This window comes from Lontra canadensis, unplaced genomic scaffold, assembly GCF_010015895.1.
Source record: "Lontra canadensis isolate GAN:19392208 unplaced genomic scaffold, GSC_riverotter_1.0 scaffold166, whole genome shotgun sequence".
Lineage (NCBI taxonomy): Eukaryota > Metazoa > Chordata > Mammalia > Carnivora > Mustelidae > Lontra > Lontra canadensis.
The window spans coordinates 1,083,656-1,108,553 of record NW_022631160.1 but is presented as its reverse complement, the minus strand read 5'-3'; the positions used below and the strand labels follow the sequence as shown (position 1 = coordinate 1,108,553).

Below are 24,898 nucleotides of genomic sequence, written 5' to 3'. Positions count from 1 at the left end.
TCCCCCAACTTGAATGTATATAGTCAATTGCTCCACACAATCGCAGTGCAGCAATTTTACCCATGGGTCCTGTTCCATGCTTTAATAAAACCTTTCTGCACTGAAAATGTGTCAAGGATTCTTTCTTGACATTTTTCTCTCAGAAATCCAACATCACCTGCATTCCTATATGAAAAAACTTGTGATCCCTGCCTATGTGCTAATCTATAATATTTTGAGCCTTTATAAGACGTAAAAAAAGTATAGAGACCCATAAAAAATGTTCATTTTCTGGAGCACTTCCTTCCTTGTAAAGACCATGTTTCCTGGTCAGCTGTCCTAACTTGGGCTCAAATGAAACTCTCTTTCTACTTTTATTAGGGATTCTGAAAGGTTTGTCCATTTTGCATAGACAATCCAAAGAAAATGAAAGCACTATCTCAAAAAAGATATGTGTAGTCCCATCGCAGTATTATTCACTTTAGCCAATATATGGAAGCAAACTAAGTGTTCAACAATGGACAAATAGATAAATATATACATATAATAGAATGTTAATCAGTCTTAAAAAAGGAAATTCTGCCATTTGCTACAATCTGGATGAACCCAGAAACACGTTGAATGAAATAAACTGGACATAAAAAAACAAATACTAAACAATTTTGTTTATATGTGGAATCCAAAATAGTCAGACTTAGAAGCAGAGAGTAGAATGGTGGTTGCCAGGAGCTGGAGGGAGGGGAAAATGGGAAGATGTTGATCAAGAAGTACAAAGTTCCAGTTATAATAAGATGATTAAGTTCCGGAGATCTAATATATAGCAGCGCATATAGAATTAATAATACTGTATTATACTTATAATTTGCTAAGTGGGTAAATGTTATGTGTAATCACCACAAAAAGAAGAAAATTAAATTATGAAATTAGATATATTAATAGCTTTCTTATGGCAATTATTTCACAATGTATACATAAACCAAACATTAAGTTGTATATCTTAAATATATATAATTTTTATTTGTCAATTATACCTCAATAAATACAGAAAACATAAAAACTGAAGCAATTCATTAAAGCTGGCTCCATCACTTATGTGATTTTTGGCTTATTTTTTTTATCCCATGTATGTATTCTCTCATCTGTAAAATGAGACAGTTACTAGGTCATCTGAAGGCGCTTCCAGCTCTGCCATCTAATGAATCTTAGAAAGTCCTTCTCTTGAAAGTAATGGGGGGGGAGTCATACATTATGTGTCTATTGTTGGAAGAACATAAAGTGTGCTTGTCTTTCCCACAATAAACACCACCAACAACAGCACTATAAAAATGCCAAAACAACACAAAACAAACCAAAAAGCAAATATCTCAAAATAACAAACAAACAAACAAAAAAACCCTAAAATCAAATAGCTCAAAAAAAAAAAAAAAACAAAAAACAAAAAAACAAAAAACTTGTATCAAGGAAGAAAAAAAGAAAAAAGAACTGGGATAAGGGCAAGCCTCTTGATCCAATAATAGCAGACATTAAAAAACAAATGATCTGTTTTCATTAAAAAATAAACTACAAGGAAAAAAAGATGTAGAAATCTATAGATTGGGAACACAGTAAAAAGATAGAAGCCCTGTAGTGCCTGGAATGGGTCAGCCAGTTAAAAATCTGACTCTTGGGGCGCCTGGGTGGCTCAGTGGGTTAATCCTCTGCCTTCAGCTCAGGTCATGATCCCAGGGTCCTGGGGTCAAGCCCCGCAGCGGGCTCTCTGCTCAGCAGAGAGTCTGTTTCCCTTCCTCTCTCTCTGCCTGACTCCTCTCTGCCTACTTGTGATCTCTGTCAAATAAATAAATGAAATCTAAAAAAAAAAAAAAAAAAAAAAGAATCTTCTCTTGGGGGCGCCAGGGTGGCTCAGTAGGTTAAAGCTTCTGCCTCCAACCCAGGATCCTGGGATGGAGCCTTGCATCAGGCTCTCTGCTCAGCGGGGAGTCTGCTTCCCCCCCCTCTCTCTGTCTCTGCCTGCCTCTCTGCCTACTTGTGATCTCTGTTTGTCAAATTAAAAAAAAAAAGAATGTGATCTGACTCTTGGTTTCAGCTCAGGTCATGATCTCATGGATCCTGGGATAAAGCCCTGTAACAGGACCCATGCTCAGTGGGTTGTCTATTTGAAGATTCTCTCCCTCTGACTCTTGCCTCACTCATGTGCATGCATGCTTTCTCTCTCAAATAAATAAATAAATCTTTTTAAAAATCCCATAGAGGCCCTATCCTATATCGTATAAAGACCTGGCCTCTGTGTTCATTAGCCCTCTAAGTGTTTATGATACACACAAAAGTTTGAAAACTACTGCTATAGATCAGGGTTCACTGAATTATGGCTCTTGGGCCAAATGTAACTTGCCATCTGTTTTAGTAAATAAAATTTTATTGGAGCATAGCTCTGCCCATTTGTTCACATATTATCAATGGCTGTTTTTGTACTACAAATGTAGAAGTAAATAGTTGGGACAGAGTCTACATAGCTCACAAAGCCTAAAATATGCACAACCTAATCATTTATGGAAAACATTTGCTGACCTCTGCTAAAGATTAAAAGAGGTTTAAAAAACATTTTAACAGATGTTATGTGTGGATATTATTTGCATCCTGATTCAAGGAAAAAAAACACATGACATGTTTGAGACTTAGAAATTTAAACAGAATATTTGATAATAAGTAATTATTACTAACTTACGTTTAGACATCATAATTATGTTTATGTGTACAAATAATTTTCTTTTTTTCAATATACATATTAAAATATTTATGGATAAAATAATATGATGTCTTGGATTTACTTCAAAATAATATGGGGGAGGGTAAATGGAAATATTGATGAAACAAGATTGGCCACATGTTGATAACTATTGAGGTTGGGTGATAGGCACATGAGAGGTACATACATTGTTCCTTCTATTTCTGCATATACTTGAAATCTTGCATAATAAGAAGTTTTTAAAGGGATAAGATACTAAGAGAGGGAGAGTGAGTCAGTGTCTGTCACAAAGTGAGCAGTCTCCATTCTTGAGGATAGTGCCCTTAGGGCAGACAAGTTTGGTTTCCTCCACTGGTGTTATAGTAACTCCAATTTACTTTTTTATTTTATTTTATTATCTATAATTTACTTTTTTCTTTTTTATTATTATGTTCATTAGTTTTTGATGTAGTGTTCAATAATTCATTAGTTGTGTATAACACTCAGTGCTCATCACATCACGTGCCCTCCTTAATACCCATCACCCAGTTACCCCATCCGTCCACTGCCCCCGTCCCTTCTGTAACCCTCAGTTTGGTTCCTGGAGCCCAGAGTCTTTCATAGTTTGTCTCCCTCTCTGATTTCTCCCCCTTCAGTTTTCCCTCTCTTTCCCTGTGTTACTCTGTGCTATTCCTTATGTTCCACATATGAGTGAAACCATATGATAATTGTCCTTCTCTGCTTATTTCTCTTAATGTAGTCCCTTCCAGTTCCATCCATGTTAATGAAATGGTGGGTATTCATCCTTTCTGATGGCTGAGTAATATTCCACTGTATATCTGAATAAAGAAAATGTGGTTTATATCTCCAATGGAATATAATTTACATTTAAAAGCTTCAACGCAGTCGGTGTAAATGTCCTGAATTTCATCAATGTCATCATTTGTAACCACACCAACACTTTATGGACCACTAATAAAAAAAAAATCACTCTATTGTCAAATTATTTAGTATTTTTAAAATATTTTAAATAGAAAATAAACCCAACAATGAACAAAATTTAACCAAAATGACTACAATATGAATGGCTAGGACCAAGTTCATGAATATAAAGGTTATGATAATTAAACCAAAACTGCTCTGCTGCCTGACAACAGTAATTTTCAGAAACCATTGATACTAAGATGCATTCAAAATTCAGGTTACATCTTGAAAAAAAAGTTTCCCTTAGAATTGATAAAATTTGGGGGCACCTGGGTGGCTCAGTGGGTTAAGCCTCTGCCTTTGGCTCAGGTCATGATCTCAGGGTCTTGGGATCAAGCCCCGCATTGGGCTTTCTGCTCAGTGCGGAGCCTGCTTTCCCCCTCCTCTGCCTGCTTCTCTGCCTACTTGTGATCTCTCTGTCAAATAAATAAATAAATAAATAAAATCTTTTAAAAAAAGAATTGATAAAATTTGATATATGTTTGTTAGCTTTCATGTATACTCTAGGATAGTTATAAATATACTATTCTAATTATAAATACATACTTACATATACTAGGAGTCATTAACCAGTATTTTAAAAACTCTAATCAGAAGGCAGAGGAGTTACTATAAGCTTCAAATAACTGGATCTTCAATCAACACCAGTAGCTTTGTTAATTAGCATCACTGACGGTAAAGTGACTTCCCATTGCTTAGATGTGTCAAGATATATGGATTGGCTACAAATATTGTATATATACTCTCAAACTTTCACAGACAGTTTAGAAGAATAGTGCAATGGTTAATCATAACATCACTAAGGTAGACCAACAAATACGCACCTTCAGATGCGATATAGCATAAGGGACACAACATTGCTTATGATGTATTCTGGCCAAAAAAATAGTTAAACTGAATTCATCTTTCTTTAAGTATAATCTCCACTTTATAAGAAATAAAGAAAATGGGGGAACAAGCTGAAAAATATAACACTGAAGAAAGTAGACAAATCTAGTAAGACTCTGTAGGACAACTGGTGGATCTAGTCCTATCAACAAGCCAGTCATAAAAAAAAAAAAAAGTCCTGCACTAGATTTTTGAAAAATGAAAAGAATATAAAAAATAGTGTGTGTGTGACCCTACATTGAATACTAGTTTGGGCACACCACCTATAATGGGCATTTTTCGGTAAACTAGGGAAATGTTAACATTGTATGAAAAGGTGGAACTGAAAAAAATAAGCTGCAAAACACCATAATCTCATTTTGGTAAAAAATGTGAATGCGTGTGTGTGTGTGTGTGTGTGTGTGTGTGTAGAAATACACACTCACAGAATGATCTGAAAGAAAATGTGCTAATTATTAATAGTAGTGATTTTGGATACTGGGAATAGAAAACTTTTACTTTTTAAATGTTTCTGTATTTTCTAATCTCTACAGTGCACATTATTGCTTCAAAAGTAACAGAAGTATTATTACAAAAATAAGACTCTAGTAAGCTTAGTAACCTACACCTAAATCAGCAGTGACGAAATGAAACTCTCAATATTCACTGATGAGATGATACTTTATGTAGAAAACCTGAAAGTCTCCACCAAAAAATTGCTGGAACTGGTCACAGTATACAAAATAATGAACAGAAATCTCTGGAATTTTATACACCAATAATGAAGCTGCAGAAAGAGAAATCAAAGAATTGATCCCATTTAAAATTATACCCAAAACCATAAAGTACTTAGGATTAAACCTCACCAAAGAGGTACAAAATCCATACTCTGAAAATTATAGAACATTTATGAAAGAAACTGAAGATGGCACAAAGAAATGGAAAAACATTCCATGCTCATGGATTGGAAAAGCAAAACACTGTTAAAATGTCTATGCTACCCAAAGCAATCTACACATTTAATGCAATCCCTATCAAATACTACCAGCACTTTTCACAGAGCTAGAAGAAATAATCCTAAAATTTGTATGGAACCATAAAAAGCCCCAAATAGCAAAGCAAGCTTGAAAAAAAAGAGCAAAGCTGGAGGCATCACAATTCTGGACTTCAAGTTATATTACAAATATGTAGTGATCAAGACAGTATGGTTTTAGCACAAAAACAGACATATAGATCAGTGGTACACAAGAGAACCGAGAAATGGACCCCTAAAGTATATTGTCAACTAATCTTCAACAAAGCAGGAAAGAATATCTTAGAGAAAGAAGAGTCTCTTCAAGAAATGGATAGCACAACCGTGGACAGAAAGATGCAATAGAATGAAACTGGACTACTTTCTTTTACCATAGACAAAGGCAAATTCTAAATGGATGAAAGACCTAAATGTGAGACAGGAAACCATCAAAATCCTAGAAGAGAACACAGGCAGTAATCTCTTTTATAACAGCCATAGCAACTTGTTATTAGGTAGGACTCTGGAGGCAAGGGAAACAAAAGAAAAAATGAACACTGGACTTCAAGAAAAAAAGCTTCTGCACAGTGAAGGAAACAACCAACACAACTGAAAGGCAACCTTCAGAATGGGAAAAGATATTAGCAAATGACATATGGTTAGTATCTAAAATATATAAAGAACTCATCAAACTCCACACCTAAAAACCAAATAACCCAGTTAAAAAATGGGTAGAAGACATGAATTGTCATTTTTTCAAGGACATCCGGATGGCCAACAGACACATGAAAAGATGTTCAATATCACTCAGCATGAGGGCAATACAAATCTAAACTAGAATGTGTTATCACTTCACGCATGTCAGAATGGCTAAAATTAACAACACAGGGAAAAGCAAGTGTTGGTGAGGATGCAGAGAAAGGATAACCTTGTTACACTGTTGGTGGGAATGCAAACTGGTGCAGTCACTCTGGAATACAGTGTGGACATTCCTCAAAACTTTAACAATAGAACTACCCTACAACCCATCAATTGCATTAGTAGGTATTTACTCAAAGAATAGAAAAATATTGATCCGAAGGGATACGTGGACCCCAATGTTCATAGCAGCATTATGAATAATAGCCAAATTATGGATAGAGCCCAAATGTCCGTCAACTGATAATTGGATGAAGATGTGGTCCACAAATACTATGGCATATTACTCAGCCATGAAAAAGAATGAAATTTTGCCATTTGTCATGACATGGATAGAGCCAGACTGTATTATGCTAAAGGAAATAGAGTAAGACAAATACCGTATGATCCCTTTCATATGTGGAATTTAAGAAACAAAACAAATGAACATAGGGGAAAAAAAGAGAAGCAAACAGACTCTTAACTGAAGAGTTAACTCAGGAAACAGACTCTTAACTGAAGAGAACAAGCTGAGGGTTACTGTAGGGGAAGTGGGGGATGAGTATTAAGGAGGCCACTTGTGATGAGCACTGGTCATTGTATGAAAGAGATGAATCATTATGTTCTAGCACTGAAACTAAGATTACACTATGAACTATCTGGAAGTTAGATAAAAACTTAAAAAGAAAAAAGAAAGAACACACTGTTCTACAAAATCACAAAATATTTTAATACCCAAGAAAATTTACAGTGTCACATTATCCAATTAGTGGTCCACCTTCAGATTTTCTCAAATGTCATCCAAAAAATTATTTTATACTTGGGTTTTTTCAAACCTAGATCCAGAGTTCATGCACTACCTTTGTTTATGTTTCTTTAATCTCTTGATATAGAACAGTACACCTACCTCTGTTTCCCAGGACAGGGAAAAGTCCAAGCTAGTTTCTTAATAGAATATCAAGGAGTCTGTATTTTTCCTATACCCTCTACTTTTTATAAACTGGAATGGTTTAATTTGATTCAGGTTAAACCTTTTTGGCAAAATTATTTAAGTTATATTGTGTACTTCTTCCTGTATCCTATCAAGAGGTACATAAGGTCAATTTGTACTATTATTAGTAATGCTAACTTTGCTCAATTAACTAAGATGGTGTTTGCAAGATAGCTTGATTATAAAGATACATTTTTTCATTTGTAATTAGTAAGTAATCTGTGGGAGATACAAGTGAATTATGTGAATATGTTGTTCCTGAGCAATCTTTTACCCAATGGTTTTGATGTATGCCTGAAACAGGGTACTGAGATTATAAACTACTGGTTTGTCTAATTCTATTATTCCTCCCACATGTATTAGCTGGCATTATTCTGTAAGGAAGAGCTTTCCTTATTGTACTTATCTCTAATAAATATTTATTCAGAGTTATACTCAAATACAGCACTTTTGTTTTTGATGTTTATGTTGACTCCAGATGTAATCAATGTCAGCATTTTCAAACAGGTTGCTGTGTCCTTATGACACGACGGTATTAGTACTTAAGCTCTCATTTGATTATAAAGGTATACTTTATCCTAGACTCACCTTGTATTTTCCTTGCCTTAGACCAGTAGTCCGCCATTTCTCTAGGAAGTGAATGTTGTTTAGAAACAAAGATCTGGGCATTATGTATGTTCATTGCTTTTTTGGAGGGGTAGAATCACTTCAAGACTGGTTCAATTAATAGAAGTTTTGTTGTTTTGCTGGGGTTGTTTTTTGTTTTATTCTATTTAAATTCCAGTTAGTTAACATATATTAGTTTCAGGGTAGAATTTAGTGATTTATAACATATAACATTTATACATATAACACCCAGTGTTCATTACATCAAATGCCCTCCTTAATGCCCACCACCCAATTACTCCATCCTCCCAACCACCTTCCCTCCAGCATCCCTCAGTTTGTCTTCTATAGTTAAGAGTCTCTTATGGTTTGCCTACCTCTTTATTTTTACCTTATTTATTTTTCATTCCCTTCCCCTATGTTCATCAGTTTTGTTTCTTAAATTTCACATATGAGTGAAATCATACAGTATTTGTCTTTCCCTGATTGACTTAATTATATTAGCATAATACACTCTAGATCCATCGTTTTCTTTTTTAAATCATGAGTTCAGGGGCACCTGGGTGGTTCAGTTGTTAAGCATCTGCCTTCGAATCAGGTCGTGATCCCAGGGTCCTGGGATCAAGCCCCACAATGAGCACCACATCAGGCTCCCTGGTCAGTGCAGAGCCTGCTTCTCCCACTTCCCCTGCTTGTGTTCAATCTCTCGCTGTCTCTGTCAAATAAAATAAATAAAATATTAACAAAAGGGAAAAAAATAAAAATAAATCACTAGTTCATACTGGCTTTCTTAATTTGACTTTATCATTATAGATTTATTTATTTATTTATTTGGCAGACAGAGATCCCAAGTAGGCAGAGAGGCAGGCAGAGAGAGAGGGGGAAGCAGGCTCCCCGCAGAGCAGAGAGCTTGATGTGGTGCTCAATGTGGGGCTTGATCCCAGGACCCTGAGATCATGACATGAGCCGAAGGCAGAGGCTTTAACCACTGAGCCACCCAGGCACCCCTATCATTACAGATTTTTAATATCTTACATTTTATATCCTTATCTCTTTTTCTTACAGCATAAATTTTCTCTTGTGATAATATTAATATACTCACTTTTTAACTTTTTTCTTTACCCTTGTGATACATAAATATAAAATAGTTTCAAATTTAATTACAATATTATTACTATTACTAAACCTACTGGGTGATGCTTACTACTTTTTTGTAGCTTTTCCTGTTTTTAAATATTATCTCATTAAGGAGGAGTCAGAGGGCTGTGTTTAAAAATTAGTTGAAATAACTATTTTCTTTATGTGATTATGTTATCAATTTGATAAACATTTAGACTCATTTTCTTTTTAAAATATTTATTTGTTATTTATTTATTTGAGAGAGAGAGCATGTGTGCATATGAGCAGGGGCATGGGCAGAGGAGAGGGAGAAGCTGACTCCCCCTGAGCAGGGAGGGATCCCACTGCGGGGCCTTATCCCAGGACCTAGAGATCAATGACTTCAACCAAAGGCAAAGGCTTAAATGACTAAACTACCCAGGTGTCCCTCATTTACTTTTTTTTTTAAATTTTTTAAATTTATTTTCAGTGTGACAATATTCATTGTTTTTGTACCACAGCCAGTGCTCCATGCAATCCGTGCCCTCTCCAATACCCACCACCTGGTTCCCCCAACCTCCCAACCCCTGCCCCTTCAAAACCCTCAGATTGTTTTTCAGAGTCCATAGTCTCTCATGGTTCACCTCCCATTCCAATTTCCCTCAACTCCCTTCTCCTCTCTAACTCCCCTTGTCCTCCATGCTATTTGTTATGCTCCACAAATAAGTGAAACTGTATGATAATTGACTCTCTCTGCTTGACTTATTTCACTCAGCATAATCTCTTCCAGTCCCGTCCATGTTGCTACAAAAGTTGGGTATTCATCCTTTCTGATGGAGGCATAATACTCCATAGTGTATATGGACCACATCTTCCTTATCCATTCGTCTGTTGAAGGGCATCTTGGTTCTTTCCACAGTTTGATGACCATGGCCATTGCTGCTATAAACATTAGGGTACAGATGGCCCTTCTTTTCACTACATCTGTATCTTTGGGGTAAATACCCAGTAGTGCAATTGCAGGGTCATAGGGAAGCGCTGTTTTTAATTTCTTGAGGAATCTCCACACTGTTCTTCAAAGTGGCTGCACCAACTTGCATTCCCACCAACAGTGTAAGAGGGTTCCTCGTTCTCCACATACCCTCCAACACATGTTGTTTCCTGTCTTGCTAATTTTGGCTATTCTAACTGGTGTAAGGTGGTATCTCAATGTGGTTTTAATTTGAATCTCCCTGATGGCTAGTGATGATGAGCATTTTTTCATGTGTCTGATAGCCATTTGTATGTCTTCATTGGAGTAGTGTCTGTTCGTATCTTCTGCCCATTTTTTTATATGATTGTCTGTTTTGTGTGTGTTGAGTTTGAGGAGTTCTTTATAGATCCTGGATATCAACCTTTTGTCTGTACTGTCATTTGCAAATTCCTTCTCCCATTCCTTGGGTTGCCTCTTTGCTTTGTTGACTGTTTCCTTTGCTGTGCAGAAGCTTTTGATTTTGATGAAGTCCCAAAAGTTCATCTTCGCTTTTGTTTCCTTTGCCTTTGGAGACGTATCGTTTTTTTTTTAAAGATTTTATTTATTTATTTGACAGACAGAGATCACAAGTAGGCAGAGAGGCAGGCAGAGAGAGAGGGAGAAGCAGGCTCCCTGCTGAGCAGAGAGCCCGATGCAGGCATTGATCCCAGAAACCTGGGATTATGACCTGAGCCGAAGGCAGAGGCTTTAACCCACTGAGCCACCCAGGTGCCCCTGGAGACATATCTTGAAAGAAGTTGCTGTGGCTGATATCGAAGAGGTTACTGCCTATGTTCTCCTCTAGGATTCTGATGGATTCCTGTCTCACGTTGAGGTCTTTTATCCATTTTGAGTTTATTTTTGTGTATGGTGTAAGAGAATGGTCGAGTTTCATTCTTCTACATATAGCTGCCCTGTTTTGTCGAAGATTATTTGACCATACAGTTGAGGGTCCATATCTGGGCTCTCTACTCTGTTCCACAGGTCTATGTGTCTGTTTTTATGCCAGTACCATGCTCTCTTGGTGATCACAGCTTTGTAGTAAAGCTTGAAATCAGGTAACGTGATACCCCCAATTTTATTTTTGTTTTTCACCATTTCCTTAGCAATTCGGGGTCTCTTCTGATTCCATACAAATTTTAGGATTATTTGCTCCAGCTCTTTGAAAAATACCGGTGGAATTTTGATCGGAATGGCATTAAAAGTATAGATTGCTCTAGGCAGTATAGACATTTTAACAATGTTTATTCTTCCGATCCAAGAGCATGGAATGGTCTTCCATCTTTTTGTGTCTTCTTCAATTTCTTTCATGAGTGTTCTGTAGTTCTTTGAGTACAGATCCTTTACCTCTTTGGTTAGGTTTATTCCCAGGTATCTTATGGTTCTTGGTGCTATAGTAAATGGAATGGACTCTCTAATTTCCCTTTCTGTATTTTCATTGTTAGTGTATAAGAAAGCCACTGATTTCTGTACATTGACTTTGTATCCTGCCACGTTACTGAATTGCTGTATGAGTTCTAGTAGTTTGGGGGTGGAGTCTTTTGGGTTTTCCATATAAAGAATCATGTCATCTGCGAAGAGAGAGAGCTTGACTTCTTCATTGCCAATTTGGATACCTTTTATTTCTCTTTGTTGTCTGATTGCTGTTGCTAGGACTTCTAATACTATGTTGAACAAGAGTGGTGAGAGTGGGCATCCTTGTCGTGTTCCTGATTTCAGTGGGAAGGCTGCAAGCTTTTTCCCATTGAGGATGATATTTGCTGTGGGTCTTTCATAGATAGATTTTATGAAGTTCAGGAATGTTCCCTCTATCCCTATAATACTTTGAAGCGTTTTAATCAGGAACGGATGCTGAATTTTGTCAAATGCTTTTTCTGCATCAATTGAGAGGACCATGTGGTTCTTCTCTCTTCTCTTATTAATTTGTTCTATCACATTGATTGATTTGCGAATGTTAAACCATCCTTGTAGCCCAGGAATGAATCCCACCTGGTCATGGTGGATAATCTTTTTAATGTGCTGTTGCATCCTGTTTGCTAGAATCTTGTTGAGAATCTTAGCATCCATATTCATCAGTGATATTGGTCTGAAATTCTCTGTTTTGGTAGGGTCTTTGCCAGGTTTGGGGATAAAGGTAATGCTGGCTTCATAGAAAGAGTCTGGAAGTTTTCCTTCTGCTTCAATTTTTTGAAACAGCTTCAGGAGAATAGGTGTTATTTCTTCTTTGAAAGTTTGGTAGAATTCCCCAGGGAATCCATCAGGTCCTGGGCTCTTGTTTTTTGGAAGGTTTTTGATCACTGCTTCAATCTAGTTACTAGATATCGGTCTATTCAGGTTGTCAATTTCTTCCTGGTTCAATTTTGGGAGTTTATAGTTTTCCAGGAATGCATCCATTTCATCTAGGTTGCTTAGCTTATTGGCATATAACTGTTGATAATAACCTCATTAACTTTTTAATCTTCAATCTCAGGGCTTATAATCCTTGGTTGAATTTTACTTTTTGGACATATAAAATATTAGTATCGTTCAAAAGTCAAAACCACACAAGGAGGTGGGTTTAAAGGAATTTGGCTCTCACCTTTATCCCTTCTACCCTATTCACCACCTTCTCCCTTTAGTATTCATTTTCATTAGGTTTTTTTTTCCTTTTGGATATTTGTACCTCTTAATCTCCTTCATCCATCCCCCACCCACCTCCTCTCTTACAAATACCAGTTTGTGCTCCGTATTTAAAAGTCTGTTTTGTTTTTAGATTCCACAGTATTTTTCTTTCTCTGTCTGATTTATTTCAACCAGCATAATACTATCTCCATCTATGTTGTTGCAAATGGCAAGACTGTGTTCTTTTTATGGCCGAGTAATAGGCCATTGTGTGTGTGTGTGTGTGTCTGTATACACACACATAACATCCATTATATATATAATATATGTAGTATTTATATAAAATATCTCACGTCTTCTTTATTCATCTATGGAGGGGGCATTTGGATTGCTTCATTACCTTGGCTATTGTAAATAATGCTTCAGTAAACACAGGGGTGTATATATCTTTTTGAGTCAAAATGTTTTCGTATTCCTTGGATAAATCCAGTAATGGAATTACTGGATAATATGGTAATTCCATTTTTTTAACTTTTTGAGGAAACTCCATACTGTTTTCCACAGTGGTTGTACCAATTTACATTCCTACCAACAGTGCATGAGGGTTTCTTTCTCACCATATCCTCAATAACACTTGTTATTTCTTGTCTTTTTGATATGAGACAGTCTGCCAAGTGATACCTGATTATGGTTTTGATTGGTCTTTCCCTGAAACTAAGTGATATTGAGCATGTTTTCATGTGTCTGTTGGCCATCTGTATGTCTTCTTTGGAAAAAGATCTATTCATATCTTTTACACAGTTTTAAATCAGATGGTTTGGGAATTTTTGTTGTTGAGTTGTATGATTTATGTGTTTTGGATATTAACTTCATCTTCTTCCATTTGATAGTTTCCCTTTTTGTTTTGTTGGTTTCTTTTGCTGCACTTATTAGTTTGTTTTTATAAGAGCTTTATTGAAATATATTACATATACCATACAATTGACCCTTTTAATGTTTTTTTCCCAATTGTTTTTAGTATATTCACAGAGTTGTGTAACCATCATAACTATCTAATTTCAGAGTATTTTCACTATTCCAGAAAGAAACCCCATAGTAATCACTCCCCATTCACTCCCACGTCCCCATATCCCAGTCCTAGGCAACCACTAATCTACTTTTGGTCTTTATAGATTTGTCTGTTCTGAACATTTTATATAAATGGACCCATATAATATGTGGTATTTTGTGTCTAGATTCTTTTACTTAGCATAATTTTCAAAGTTCACCCTTATTGTAGCATGAATCAGTGCTTCATTTCTTTTTTTTTTTTTAAGATTTTATCTATTTATTTGAGAGAGAGAATACCAGTGAGAGAGCATAACAGGAAGGGCAGAAAAATATGGAAAGATCCAAGATGACCTTCAAGAGACAAATAGATAAAGATGATGTGGTCCATATACACAATGGAATATTACTCAGCCATCAGGAAGGATAAAATACCCAACTTTTGCATCAACATGGATAGGACTGGAAGAGATGATGAGTGAAATAGGTGAAACAGAGAAAGTCAATTATATGGTTTCACTTATCTGTGGAACATAAGGAATAGCATGGAAGACATTAGAAGGAAGGGAAAAAAGAAGGGAGAGAAATTGGAGTGAGAGACTATGGACTCTGGGAAACAAACAGAGGGTTTCAGAAGGGATGGTGGTGGGGGAAATGGGTGAGTCTGGTGATGGATATTAAGGAGGACATGGATTGCATGGAGTACTGGGTGTTATATGCAAACAATGAATCATGGAACACTACATCAAAACCTAGTGACAAATTGTATGGCGACTAACATAACCCAATTTAAAAAAAAATAAATGCCAAAAAAAAAAAGAGTAAGGGCAGAGGGAGCGAGCATGAGTGGGGGTGGGAAGGGCAGAGGGGGAGGGAGACTCAGACTCCCCACAGAGCAGTGAGCCAGAGGAGCGGCTGGATTCCAGGATACTGGGATCATGACCTGAACCAAAGGCAGATGCTTAAACGACTGAGCCACCCACGTGCCCTAGTGCTTCATTTCTTTTTATCACTGAATAATATCTCATTTTATATTTATACCACATTTTAAAAAATTTATCGTTTGGTGGTCATTTGGGTTATTTCCACTTTTGGGTAACTATGAATAATTTTACTGTGGAATTTTGTGTATATGTTTTTGCATGAACATATGTTCTCATTTCTCCTTATTATATACCTAAAAGTAGAATTACTGGGTCTTGTGGTTTAACTTTTTGAGTCATTAGTTTTTTTATCTTACTGCTTAATTTGAAAAAAGTAAGAAAACATGTGTTTCATATTCTTATATATTCTTATTTCCCTCTTTTTTTCTTATAGAAAGGGTAGCATACTCATATATCTTGTTTTAAACTTTGGGTTTGTTTTTGTTTTTGCTGTTGTTCTCTGTTATACATCCTGACATTTGCAATGCATTCTAAATCACTACAAAAAAAAGTTTGTAGATATTTTCTTAATTCCTTTTTGACTTTATTTTATGACTACATACAATGACTACATTGTTTGAATATACCATTATTTATTCAACTAGTCCCCTATTGTTGGGTGCTTCTGCTATTTCCAACCTTTTGCTATTAAAAAATTATGCCACAGTGTTGAACCTTGTGTATATGTTGTTTGGTACTTGTGCAGGTGTGTCTTCAGAGTATATGTCTAAAAGTAGAATTCCTAGGCATAGGGTAAGTGAATATGCAGATTTGTTAGATCTTGTCAAATTTGCTTCCTCTAGTTATATATTGCATTAATGTCAGCAATGTAGTAGAATACATATTCGCTCCAAAGTCTCATCAATAGATCATGCATTAGGTTTCACCAATAAGTGGTATCTCAGTGCAGATTTAATTTGCATTTTTCTCCTTTGAGAAAATGAGCAGTTTTTCATATACTTAAGGGTATTTGTTTTTCTATTTCTGTGTCTTGTATGTTTGTGTCTCTTGTCTCTTTTGTTCTAGGCTTTTTGAGGACCAAGATTCTTGAAGTAAGGTAGTAGCCAGACATTGGGTGGATGGAAGCAGGTGCTCCTCACTAACTGCTAGCAGGATAATCCTTAGCTAAGTCCTTAGCTCCTGTCACATACTAAGAATCTTAGAAAATCAGAGCAGGAATAACTATTTCAGATTAACTAGTTCAGTCCTCTCATATTATAGATGAATAAAAGGAAGCCCAGAGAGTGGGAGGGACTCTCTTTAGTTCACACAGAAAATTAGTGATAATGTGGAACTTGAACCCAATTTCTCTTTCCCCCAGGGCAACTTCAAATTAATATGCAAATAATTTATGTGTTGATTTTTGTACTTTCACTGAGATTATCACAAACAACATTTTGGGAAGAAATTGCCTTTCAATTAGCCCAAATTACAAATATTGGCAATAAATATAAAAGGCATCCTCTTGCTAATTCTGCCTTTTTATCTACATTAGTGTCTATAATGCTAATTTGTTATAGAAATATAAAAAAAAACAGAATGTCAGAGTTGCACTGAATCTTGGTGATATCTCATTATATTACAGGGAAACCTGAGATCCAGAAATGCAGAATTTATCACAGGGGGAGACCAAGAGGGCCATTTAGCCTGGAGCCTCACCTTCACTAAGGGTTTCAAGTTTAGGTATTTGAGATCTTCTCCAAATGAGGTTAAAAATGTATGATTACTGCATTTCTGTGAGTGTGATGATAGCTTTATTTTGAAAAATAGACACACATAAAATCCATTGCAATTTTTCTAAGCTTATTGTCTCATTTCTGTACTTTTTAATATACCAGGAGAAGCCTTGAGGGTGACCTGCCCATGATTATCAAGAAAGCTAGTAAATGAACTGACACCAGAACCCAGATTTACTGACCTGTCCATAGTCAGAGTGCTTTCTGCTGCACCATACTTCTTCATAAGAGCAACTGGCTCTTATGAGTCAAGTAAATTCATCTTTATCCACAACATTGAATCCTCTGGCCAAAAAGCATGACCCATGCCACATAAACACACCATCTCGGAGCTCATCACCAGGCCTACTTTCTACAATATGTCTTTCCTGTCTGCCATACCCAAGCAAAAAGTTGGCCACAATCTTAATAACTCCCATTTCTTGAGAATCTCTTATGTGCTATGCACTTTATCTGTGTTCATTCAAATACACAGAACAGTCCTGCATGTTGGGCAATACTATTTTCATTTTACAGATGACTAAACAGGCTAAGAGAGGTTATCTAAGATTATATCTAAGAGGTTAGATGATATCTAAGAGGTTATCTAAGATTATACAGGTAAATAAGTGATACAGCTGGAATTTAAAATCAAATTTATCTGACTACAAAGCCTGTGTTCAGCCCACTTTATCTGGTATTACCCTTCAACTGAGATGCATGATGACTCTGGGAGGATATATACACAAGGGCCAAGGCAAAATCACCTTCTTTATAGAGCACTCAGCCTGTCCAGAATTAAACAGTTGGTGGCTGGGATTTAAAGAGCTGACAGTTTCTCTGCAATGTACCCTGTGGGCCAATCCTCAAATAGAAACTCTTCCTGAAAACCCAGAAGTTACTTACTTGACCAAGTGTCTTATAAGAAGTTCCAGCATCTCTCGATTCTTTTCAGGCAGCTTATATACCAGGGAATGAATAGCTCCCAGCCGGTAATCCAGGTTGTCAGACTCTGAGAGAGAACAGAGAGAGACAGTTTTGCCTTTTAGGCAACTGGATCAAGCAAACTCTCATATATGCATGCATACACACACACAGAGACAATCAGAAACAGAGAGATGAAAAGAGACCGAGAGATAAACTGGCACAATGAAACAATGGCAAAGAGACACCAAGGAAAAAAAGACATTGAGACAGAGAGAGAGAGAGAGGGAGAAAGACAAAGAGACCAAAAGAGAGATAAAAGACAAAAAGAGAGATAATAACAAAGAAATAGGTCTAGGAGTTTAAAGAGAGAGAGAGAGAGAATAGAAAGATGAGAACACAAGACTATCTCTGAGGAAGTCAAAGTTCTAGGTACAGCAGGTTTTTCCTACAGTTTCACATGTAAACTTCCGCTGGAAACCCTTGCCCACCCATCTTTTTGTGGTGCTGGGAGGGGTACTGCTACCTTTGGGTTTATGTGAAAATCCCTGAGACAGTTCAGAGGTCTCAGGTCAGATCAAAGGTCCCTTGCCTCAACAAAAATTCATTATGAGGTCAAGTCTTATCAGTCTTTTTCCTGTACACCACAGAGAGCACAGAATAGAAGGGTGATGTAAAGATAGGGAGGGATACTCATACAGTGGCCTCAGCCAAAACTTTTAATATTTCTTCAGCTGCCGACTTTTGGGGTGATTCTATATGCCTTATTTCCCATGCAATGTTCTACTGCACCCTCAGTTTTATCATCTAGAAAATATGATTCTAGCATTAACAGATTAGGAGTAATAATTCATAGCACAAATGAAAAGCATTCAAAAAGGCAAAGCTATGAAAAAAATCTAAAACAGCAACTATAATGAAACCATTCTGCTTCCCCCTAGTTATGTGAATTAATGCTCTTGTTCTGGCAGAAGAGGCATATTCAGTCAGTAAAGCCCTCACACCTGTAACATCCTTCATGTTAGCCAGTTTTATCCAACCTACTCAACTTACACTTATTTATGGAAAATAATAGAACACTTGAGTTAGACAGCAAGCAAGAATACTCTCATTTGGTAGCAGACAAAAATCTATGGATATTTTTTCCCCTCACTTTTTCTCAAGCAGTTTTCTAGGTTTATTGCTAATGAACATTATTAAGAAGCCAAGACAACACAATTAACTAGCAACATAAATACTTACTGGCAGCAGAGACCAGCTCTTTGTGAAGTCTATAGGTCATGACAGGTTCAGAAAGATTCCTGAAATTAATGAAGACTGTAAGTTCCTTTGGGAAAGCCTTGGATTTTCAGTTCTGTGGGCAGCAAGGCTTAAAGTTTCTAATCCCTATAGCTTAGTGAGATTACATATATTTCTCTCTTCATCTGAAACTTTGCCAGAGGAATGCCACTTACTGGTAAATCAATAGAAGACCTGCAAAAGTATAAGCCAATTAGTCCTGCAGGGTCTCTAATTAGTTTCCAAAGGTGAAAGGAGTCACAAACCAGCCCTGAAAAATTCCAAAGTGGACCCAATCTGAATGCTGCTATAAAGTCCTTGCAGTTTGATAGTTCCTTAGTTTTCAAAGTACTATCATATCTGTCTTCCCATCTGATCCTTCCAATGATCCTGTGACATGGAGCAGTTATTCAAATCCCAGCTTAATGGAGGAGAAAACTGAAGTCCAACAGATTTCTTTATTTAGTTAAAAAAAAAATATATATATATATATAGGCTGAGCACCTACAGATACCTGACATTGTGCCAGATATTGGGATCCAAAGATGAGTAAGACAGACCCCCAAACCTCCAAGAGCTAATAGTCTAGTTGAGAAGAGTGCCATATACAGAATTAACAATGTAAAAGGACCAGTGTGATGATAATAATATTAGTAAATGCTTTACTGTTCTAAATGATTTGCATATATTTACCAATTTAATCCTCATGACAACACTGTAAGGTAGATATTGTTATTATATCCATTTATATAATCCACTTTATAAATGGGGAAACTGAAGTTCAGAAAAGTTAAATAAGTCATCCAAGACCACGTAAAGCCGTAAGTGGCAGAACTAGGCAGTCTTTCTTGAATCTATGCTCTTAATCACTATGTTATACGGTCTGACACTATTATTATCTTAGTACTCCAGTTGAGAGGTAATAAAGACCTAAACAAAAATAGTGGCATCAAAGAAAAAAAGAAATGATAAGGAGAATTATTTAAAAGACATTAAAGACAGAACTTCTTCAATGATTGGGTATACTGGTAAGGGAGAGAGTCATCTGGTTTGTGAGACTGGATAGAATAGAAATGGATTCAGAAGGAAGTAGAGATGTTAAGCCAGAGGGACTTTTGGGGTAGCCAAAGGGACATGTCTATTAGGCAGATGGATGGAATACCCTACTAGATCTGAGAAGTAAATATTAAAATCATAAACCTAGGTGAGTGTTTAAAACCATGAACATAGGTGAGCAGTTAAAACCACAAGAACAGATACCACTGCTCAAGGAGAGATGACCAACTCATAGCCAAGAACTACATGAGGCCTTCCAATTATTATTTGTTCAGAATAGTGTATTAAAAAGACAAATTGTATTAGTTGTCAAAATATAAAAAAACTGAGATACCTCACATAAAATCTGCATTTTCTACCTCTATTGAAAAATGGAAAGACCTGGCTATATTGAGCCCATATGGTTATTTGTGGAAATAAATACTATTGCTGATTATATATAAACAAAGGGATCACTATGCAAATACAGGTTCAATATGTAATGTTTTAATAGGAAAGTAGTCTGCTTCATTCATTTTTGTGGATATTTGAAATTTCCAACCCTCAATTATAGTAAAAAGAGAGGAGAATCCTGGAAAATATCAGGTAGAAAGTCCATAAAGGGAAGTGCTAAAAATGGTCAAAAAAGGTATGAGGAAAGCCAAAAACAAGTGATACAGTAGAATCCAAAAGAGGAGAAAGTATCAAGGAGGCCTCATTAACAGCTTCAAATGTTGCAAAGAAATCAAGTAAGGAGTAACAATTGTACATTGTGTTTAGCACTGAGGGAATCACTAGTGACCTTGGCAAGAGCATTTGCAGTGCAGCAGAAGTGTTGGGACGGTGACTGCAGTGGGTTAAGGAGAAAACTGGGGGGTTAAGAAGTAGAGACACTGGGACACCTGGATGGCTCAGGTGGTTTAGTGTCTGCCTTTGGCTCAGGTCATGATCCCAGTGTCCTGGGATCAAGTCTAGCATTGGGCTCTTTGCACAGCGAGGAGCCTGCTTCTCCTTCTGCCTGTACTCCCCATTTATATGCTATCTAACAAATAAATAAATTTTTAAAGCCTTAAAAAAAAAGAAGTAGAGACACTGTGTGTAGATTACTTCATATACTGATGCTTGGATAGGAAGGCATGAATTATCCCTCTTATTAGGCAATCTCATCCAAGCTCCTGCCTCCCAATTATCATATACATCGTCGATGATTCACAAAGTTTTAACTCAAGCTCAGAATTCTTCTGAGTTCATTCCCATATATTCAATTGCTCACTTAATATCTTGCCCTGATGTCATCAGACACCCACATTTGACATATCTAAAGTCCATCTTGTCATCTCCCCTGAATCTAGTCTTTTTTTTTGTGTTTCTCAAATCAGCAAATATATGGCTACCATTTGGTTATATGGGCCATAAACTTGGAAGTCATTCTTTTATCTCCATCTCTCCTATTCTCATATCTAAATTTACTCCCTAAATTTCTTGAATATGCTTATTTCTACCAATCTACACTGCTAGTTCAAGCAGAAGCATCATCTCTTTCATAGACCACAGCAATAGCCTACTAATTGGTTTCTATCTCTACCTATTTTGATTCCCTCTAATCTGATCTTTATATGTTTTTTTCAAAATGCAAATCTCATCATATAACCTACTGCTTAAAATCTCTCAATTTATTCCCATTCCTTTTAAAATAAATCCAGACCCCAATTCTTATGTCCCATATGACCTTGCATGATCTGGCTCCTAATATCTCTCCCTCCCTCTCTATACTACAGTACTCCACCTATACTGGTACACAGTTTCTTGAAGGGATCATTCTCTCTTGTGCTTCAAGGCCTTTGTGTATATCTCTGTCTGGAACTACCTCTTCTCAGCTGACTGTAAGTTGCAATTCAAACATCAGTTCAAAAAACCACCAGAATAAATCAGGTATTCCTATTACATGCCTTCATAACACCATGCACCTTTTCTTCAGAGCACTTATTATGGTTTGTTATATTTGTATGATTATTTGTTTTTTACTGCTTTCCTAACTGGACTATAACTTTTTTAAATTTAGGGACCACATCTATTCACAATTATATGCCTACTGCCTAGTATCATGCTAGGCATAGACTAGACACTCAAGAAATGTTTATTGAATGATTTAGTAAATGGCAGAATGAATTTATTCATTTATGAAAAAACACACAAGGTCAAAGAGATGTGCTTTACAGGAGTATATTTATATGCTGAGAGGAAAGAGCCAGTTGAATAAGAGAGAGTAAAGATATTAGCGAGAGAAAGGATAGTTTTAATGAATCTTAGAACACTGGAAAAATAAAATTAAATTTAAAAAAAGGAAAGGATAGTTTTAGCTTTTAGGGTACTTTCCTGGAAATGTTGGATATAAGGGATAAGTTATGTACGTATAACACAGATGAAGAGTCCCCTTTGTGAAAATACTGAATTATTTGAGAAACCTAAAGGGTGTTAACTGGTTAGTGCATATTAAAGGCCCATACATTAAGTGTTAAGGACAAATCTCTCATTGGACGTATTGCTCATTCAGGCTTTCAGGCTTGATCTTCCCATCTTTAAAAGGGGTCACACTGCTTATTATGGGATGAGTTGGGAAAGATTTAATGTGGGGAGTTACTTAACCTATATAAATCTTTGAAAAAAATTGACTCCTTTGAAAAAGGCTAGAGACATAGAATCATTTACTCTCACTATTATCATCACCAGTCTTCTAAAAGTATGCATAGTAGATTGCTCTCTGTCTTCCAGGCAACTTCAAGAAAGCTATAGCCCCTGAGGATGGGAAACGGGAAGAAGATGCTCCAATACCAGTGACCTATATGTCAGGGATACTTAGGTTCAAATAATGTGAGCTGTGAGCATGGATAATACTTAACTGGAAAGTGATGCCTTTCAGTTTCCTCATCTGTAAAATTAGTTATGATGCCACATACCTTATAGGATTATTGTAAAAAAACAAAAAATGATATTGTCAATGTAAGCAACTAGAACACCTTCTAACAACAGTACATTTCTTCTTTGGCAGATGCCAGAGAAATACTCCTGGAAAGAGCATTCATGTTTATACAAAGTTCTAAGATGATACTACAGCAAAAGGTCATTTAACAGCAATATCTGGGACCCAATTTATTCTGGATTAATGATATTCAAGTATCTATCCAAGTACCTAAAGAGTACAATAATTGAAAAAAAAGACATTTAGTAAATAATGTATAATACATACAATTGGACATAAAGAATAGAAAGAAATGAATGAGTATATGTCCCCCCCAAAAAATATATGCCCCAAATATTTTTACATAATACAAATTTATGCCAGTGAACTAAATGATCTATACATCACCACTGTGCATCACCAAATTTTGCTGATAAGGTAAATTTTGTTTTCTTATTGCTCTCAATTCACTCAGTTCTAACATTTGTGTAATTGTATTTTCTTGTTTTTTATTTCTATTATATGGATGAATGCATAAAACATGACACATAACACATAACACAGAAACACAAATATGTTTGTACAAATATAATTTAATGTTTCAAAATAGTTATTGTTCAACCAAGCATGTTAACAACATTGAATTGTCATAAATACTGATATTATTCATGAGCACATTGTGACATCACTCTACGCACAATGGCAAAATTTCCATTACTTTAAGGAAAAGCCATTTTTCAATAATAATTCTATTATTTTGATGCTTAATTTGCCTAAATTCCCAAATTAAAGGTTTTCTAATATACGTTCTTTTTTGATGGAAATTATTTTCACTCTTTTTTTTTATAGCAAACCTATCCAACCTCCTGGGTTCCTTGAGCTATCCAACCACATAATCTCCAATCTTCACCTAGACAAATTTCACCAACTATGAAAAACAAATTCCCAAATTGTATCAGGCATACCTGAGGTAGAATTTCAAAGAGCTGGTGATTGTCTTAATGTCCCAGTCACTACTATGAAAATCAACGTCTCCTGGGCATTTAGGATCTATTTGAGGAAAAAAAAAATTAAAAAGTTAATATTCCAAAATTTCTTACTTTTCACCCCTTGCCTGGGTGGCTCAGTTGGTTAAGCAACTGCATTTGGCTCAGGTCATGATCCCAGGATCAAGTCCCGCATCGGGATCCCAGCAACACGGGGAGTCTGCTTCTCCCACTGACCTTCTCCCCTCTCATGCTTGCTCTCTCTCTCTCATAAATAAATAAACAAAATCTTTAAGAAAAAAAAAAGAAAAATAAAGTGGGGTGTCCAGGTGGCACAGTTGGTTAAGCATCAGACTCTTGGTTTCTGCTTGGGTCATGATCTCAGGGTGGTGAGATAAAGATCTGGGTTGGGCTCTGTGTTCAGTGCCTCAGAGTCTGCCTGAGACTTTCTCTCTCTCTCTCTCTGCTCCTCCCCCAACTTCTCTCTCTAAAGTAAATAAAATCTTTAAAGAAGAAAATTAAAATACATTATATTAAAAGATAGTCACTCTACCCAGTTTTCAAGAGATGAAAACTTTGTACAACAACCATGTCTTTGATGTCTTAAAAATTCCCTTGCATTCCATTCAGGCACGTAAGACGTTTGAAGTCATGTCTTCCAACCACACAAGGAAAAAAAGTATAATAAACCAAAAATCAACTCCTCTTAGATACCCCAGAGATCTGAGGTCACACAACAAACTACTGTCCTCTAAATTGAAGAGAGAGACTGGGAGATCCAGAAAATAGAAACTTACTAGAGGAGAAGCCCAGGAGCAGAAAACTCTTTGGGAACAGTACAAGGTTAGGAAAATCTAACCTACAGTTGATTTGCTAGAGGCTCAGTGGATAAGTTTGAGAGTTAAAAATTCTAAGGGGGACCGGTCCTGGGGTACCTGCACACTTTTGTGAATTTTGCCTCCAGGAGCCCTATGAGGTTCTCACAGTGAAGATCTAAGAACAATTCACTCACGTTTCTGGGCTCTTTCTTTCTTTCTTTCTTTCTGTCTTTTTTTCAGGTATCAAGAGAGCACAAGCAGGGGGAGCAGCAGAGGGAGAGAGGAAAGAGAGAAGGAGCCTGATGTGGGGCTTCATCCCAGGACCCTGGGGTCATCACCTGAGGTGAAGGCAGATGCCTAATGACTGAGCCACGAAGATGCCCCTTCATGCTTCTTTTTAATAAAAGGATAAGAACCATACAATTCTCTCAATAGATGCTGAAA

General features: G+C 36.4%; 1 protein-coding gene across 5 annotated transcripts in view; it reads right to left on the bottom strand.

The window, feature by feature from the left end:
• The window catches only part of OPHN1 (oligophrenin 1), a 510,840-nt gene that overhangs the window by 113,376 nt on the left and 372,566 nt on the right, over positions 1–24,898 (bottom strand). For all 5 annotated transcript variants that reach the window (XM_032845576.1, XM_032845578.1, XM_032845577.1 and 2 more), the window contains 3 exons: positions 23,616–23,700; positions 18,621–18,679; positions 17,361–17,466 (listed from right to left, as the gene is read on the bottom strand). In XM_032845576.1, coding sequence (XP_032701467.1) covers positions 17,361–17,466; positions 18,621–18,679; positions 23,616–23,700 — 250 coding nt within the window. The remainder of the gene's footprint in view (positions 1–17,360; positions 17,467–18,620; positions 18,680–23,615; positions 23,701–24,898) is intronic.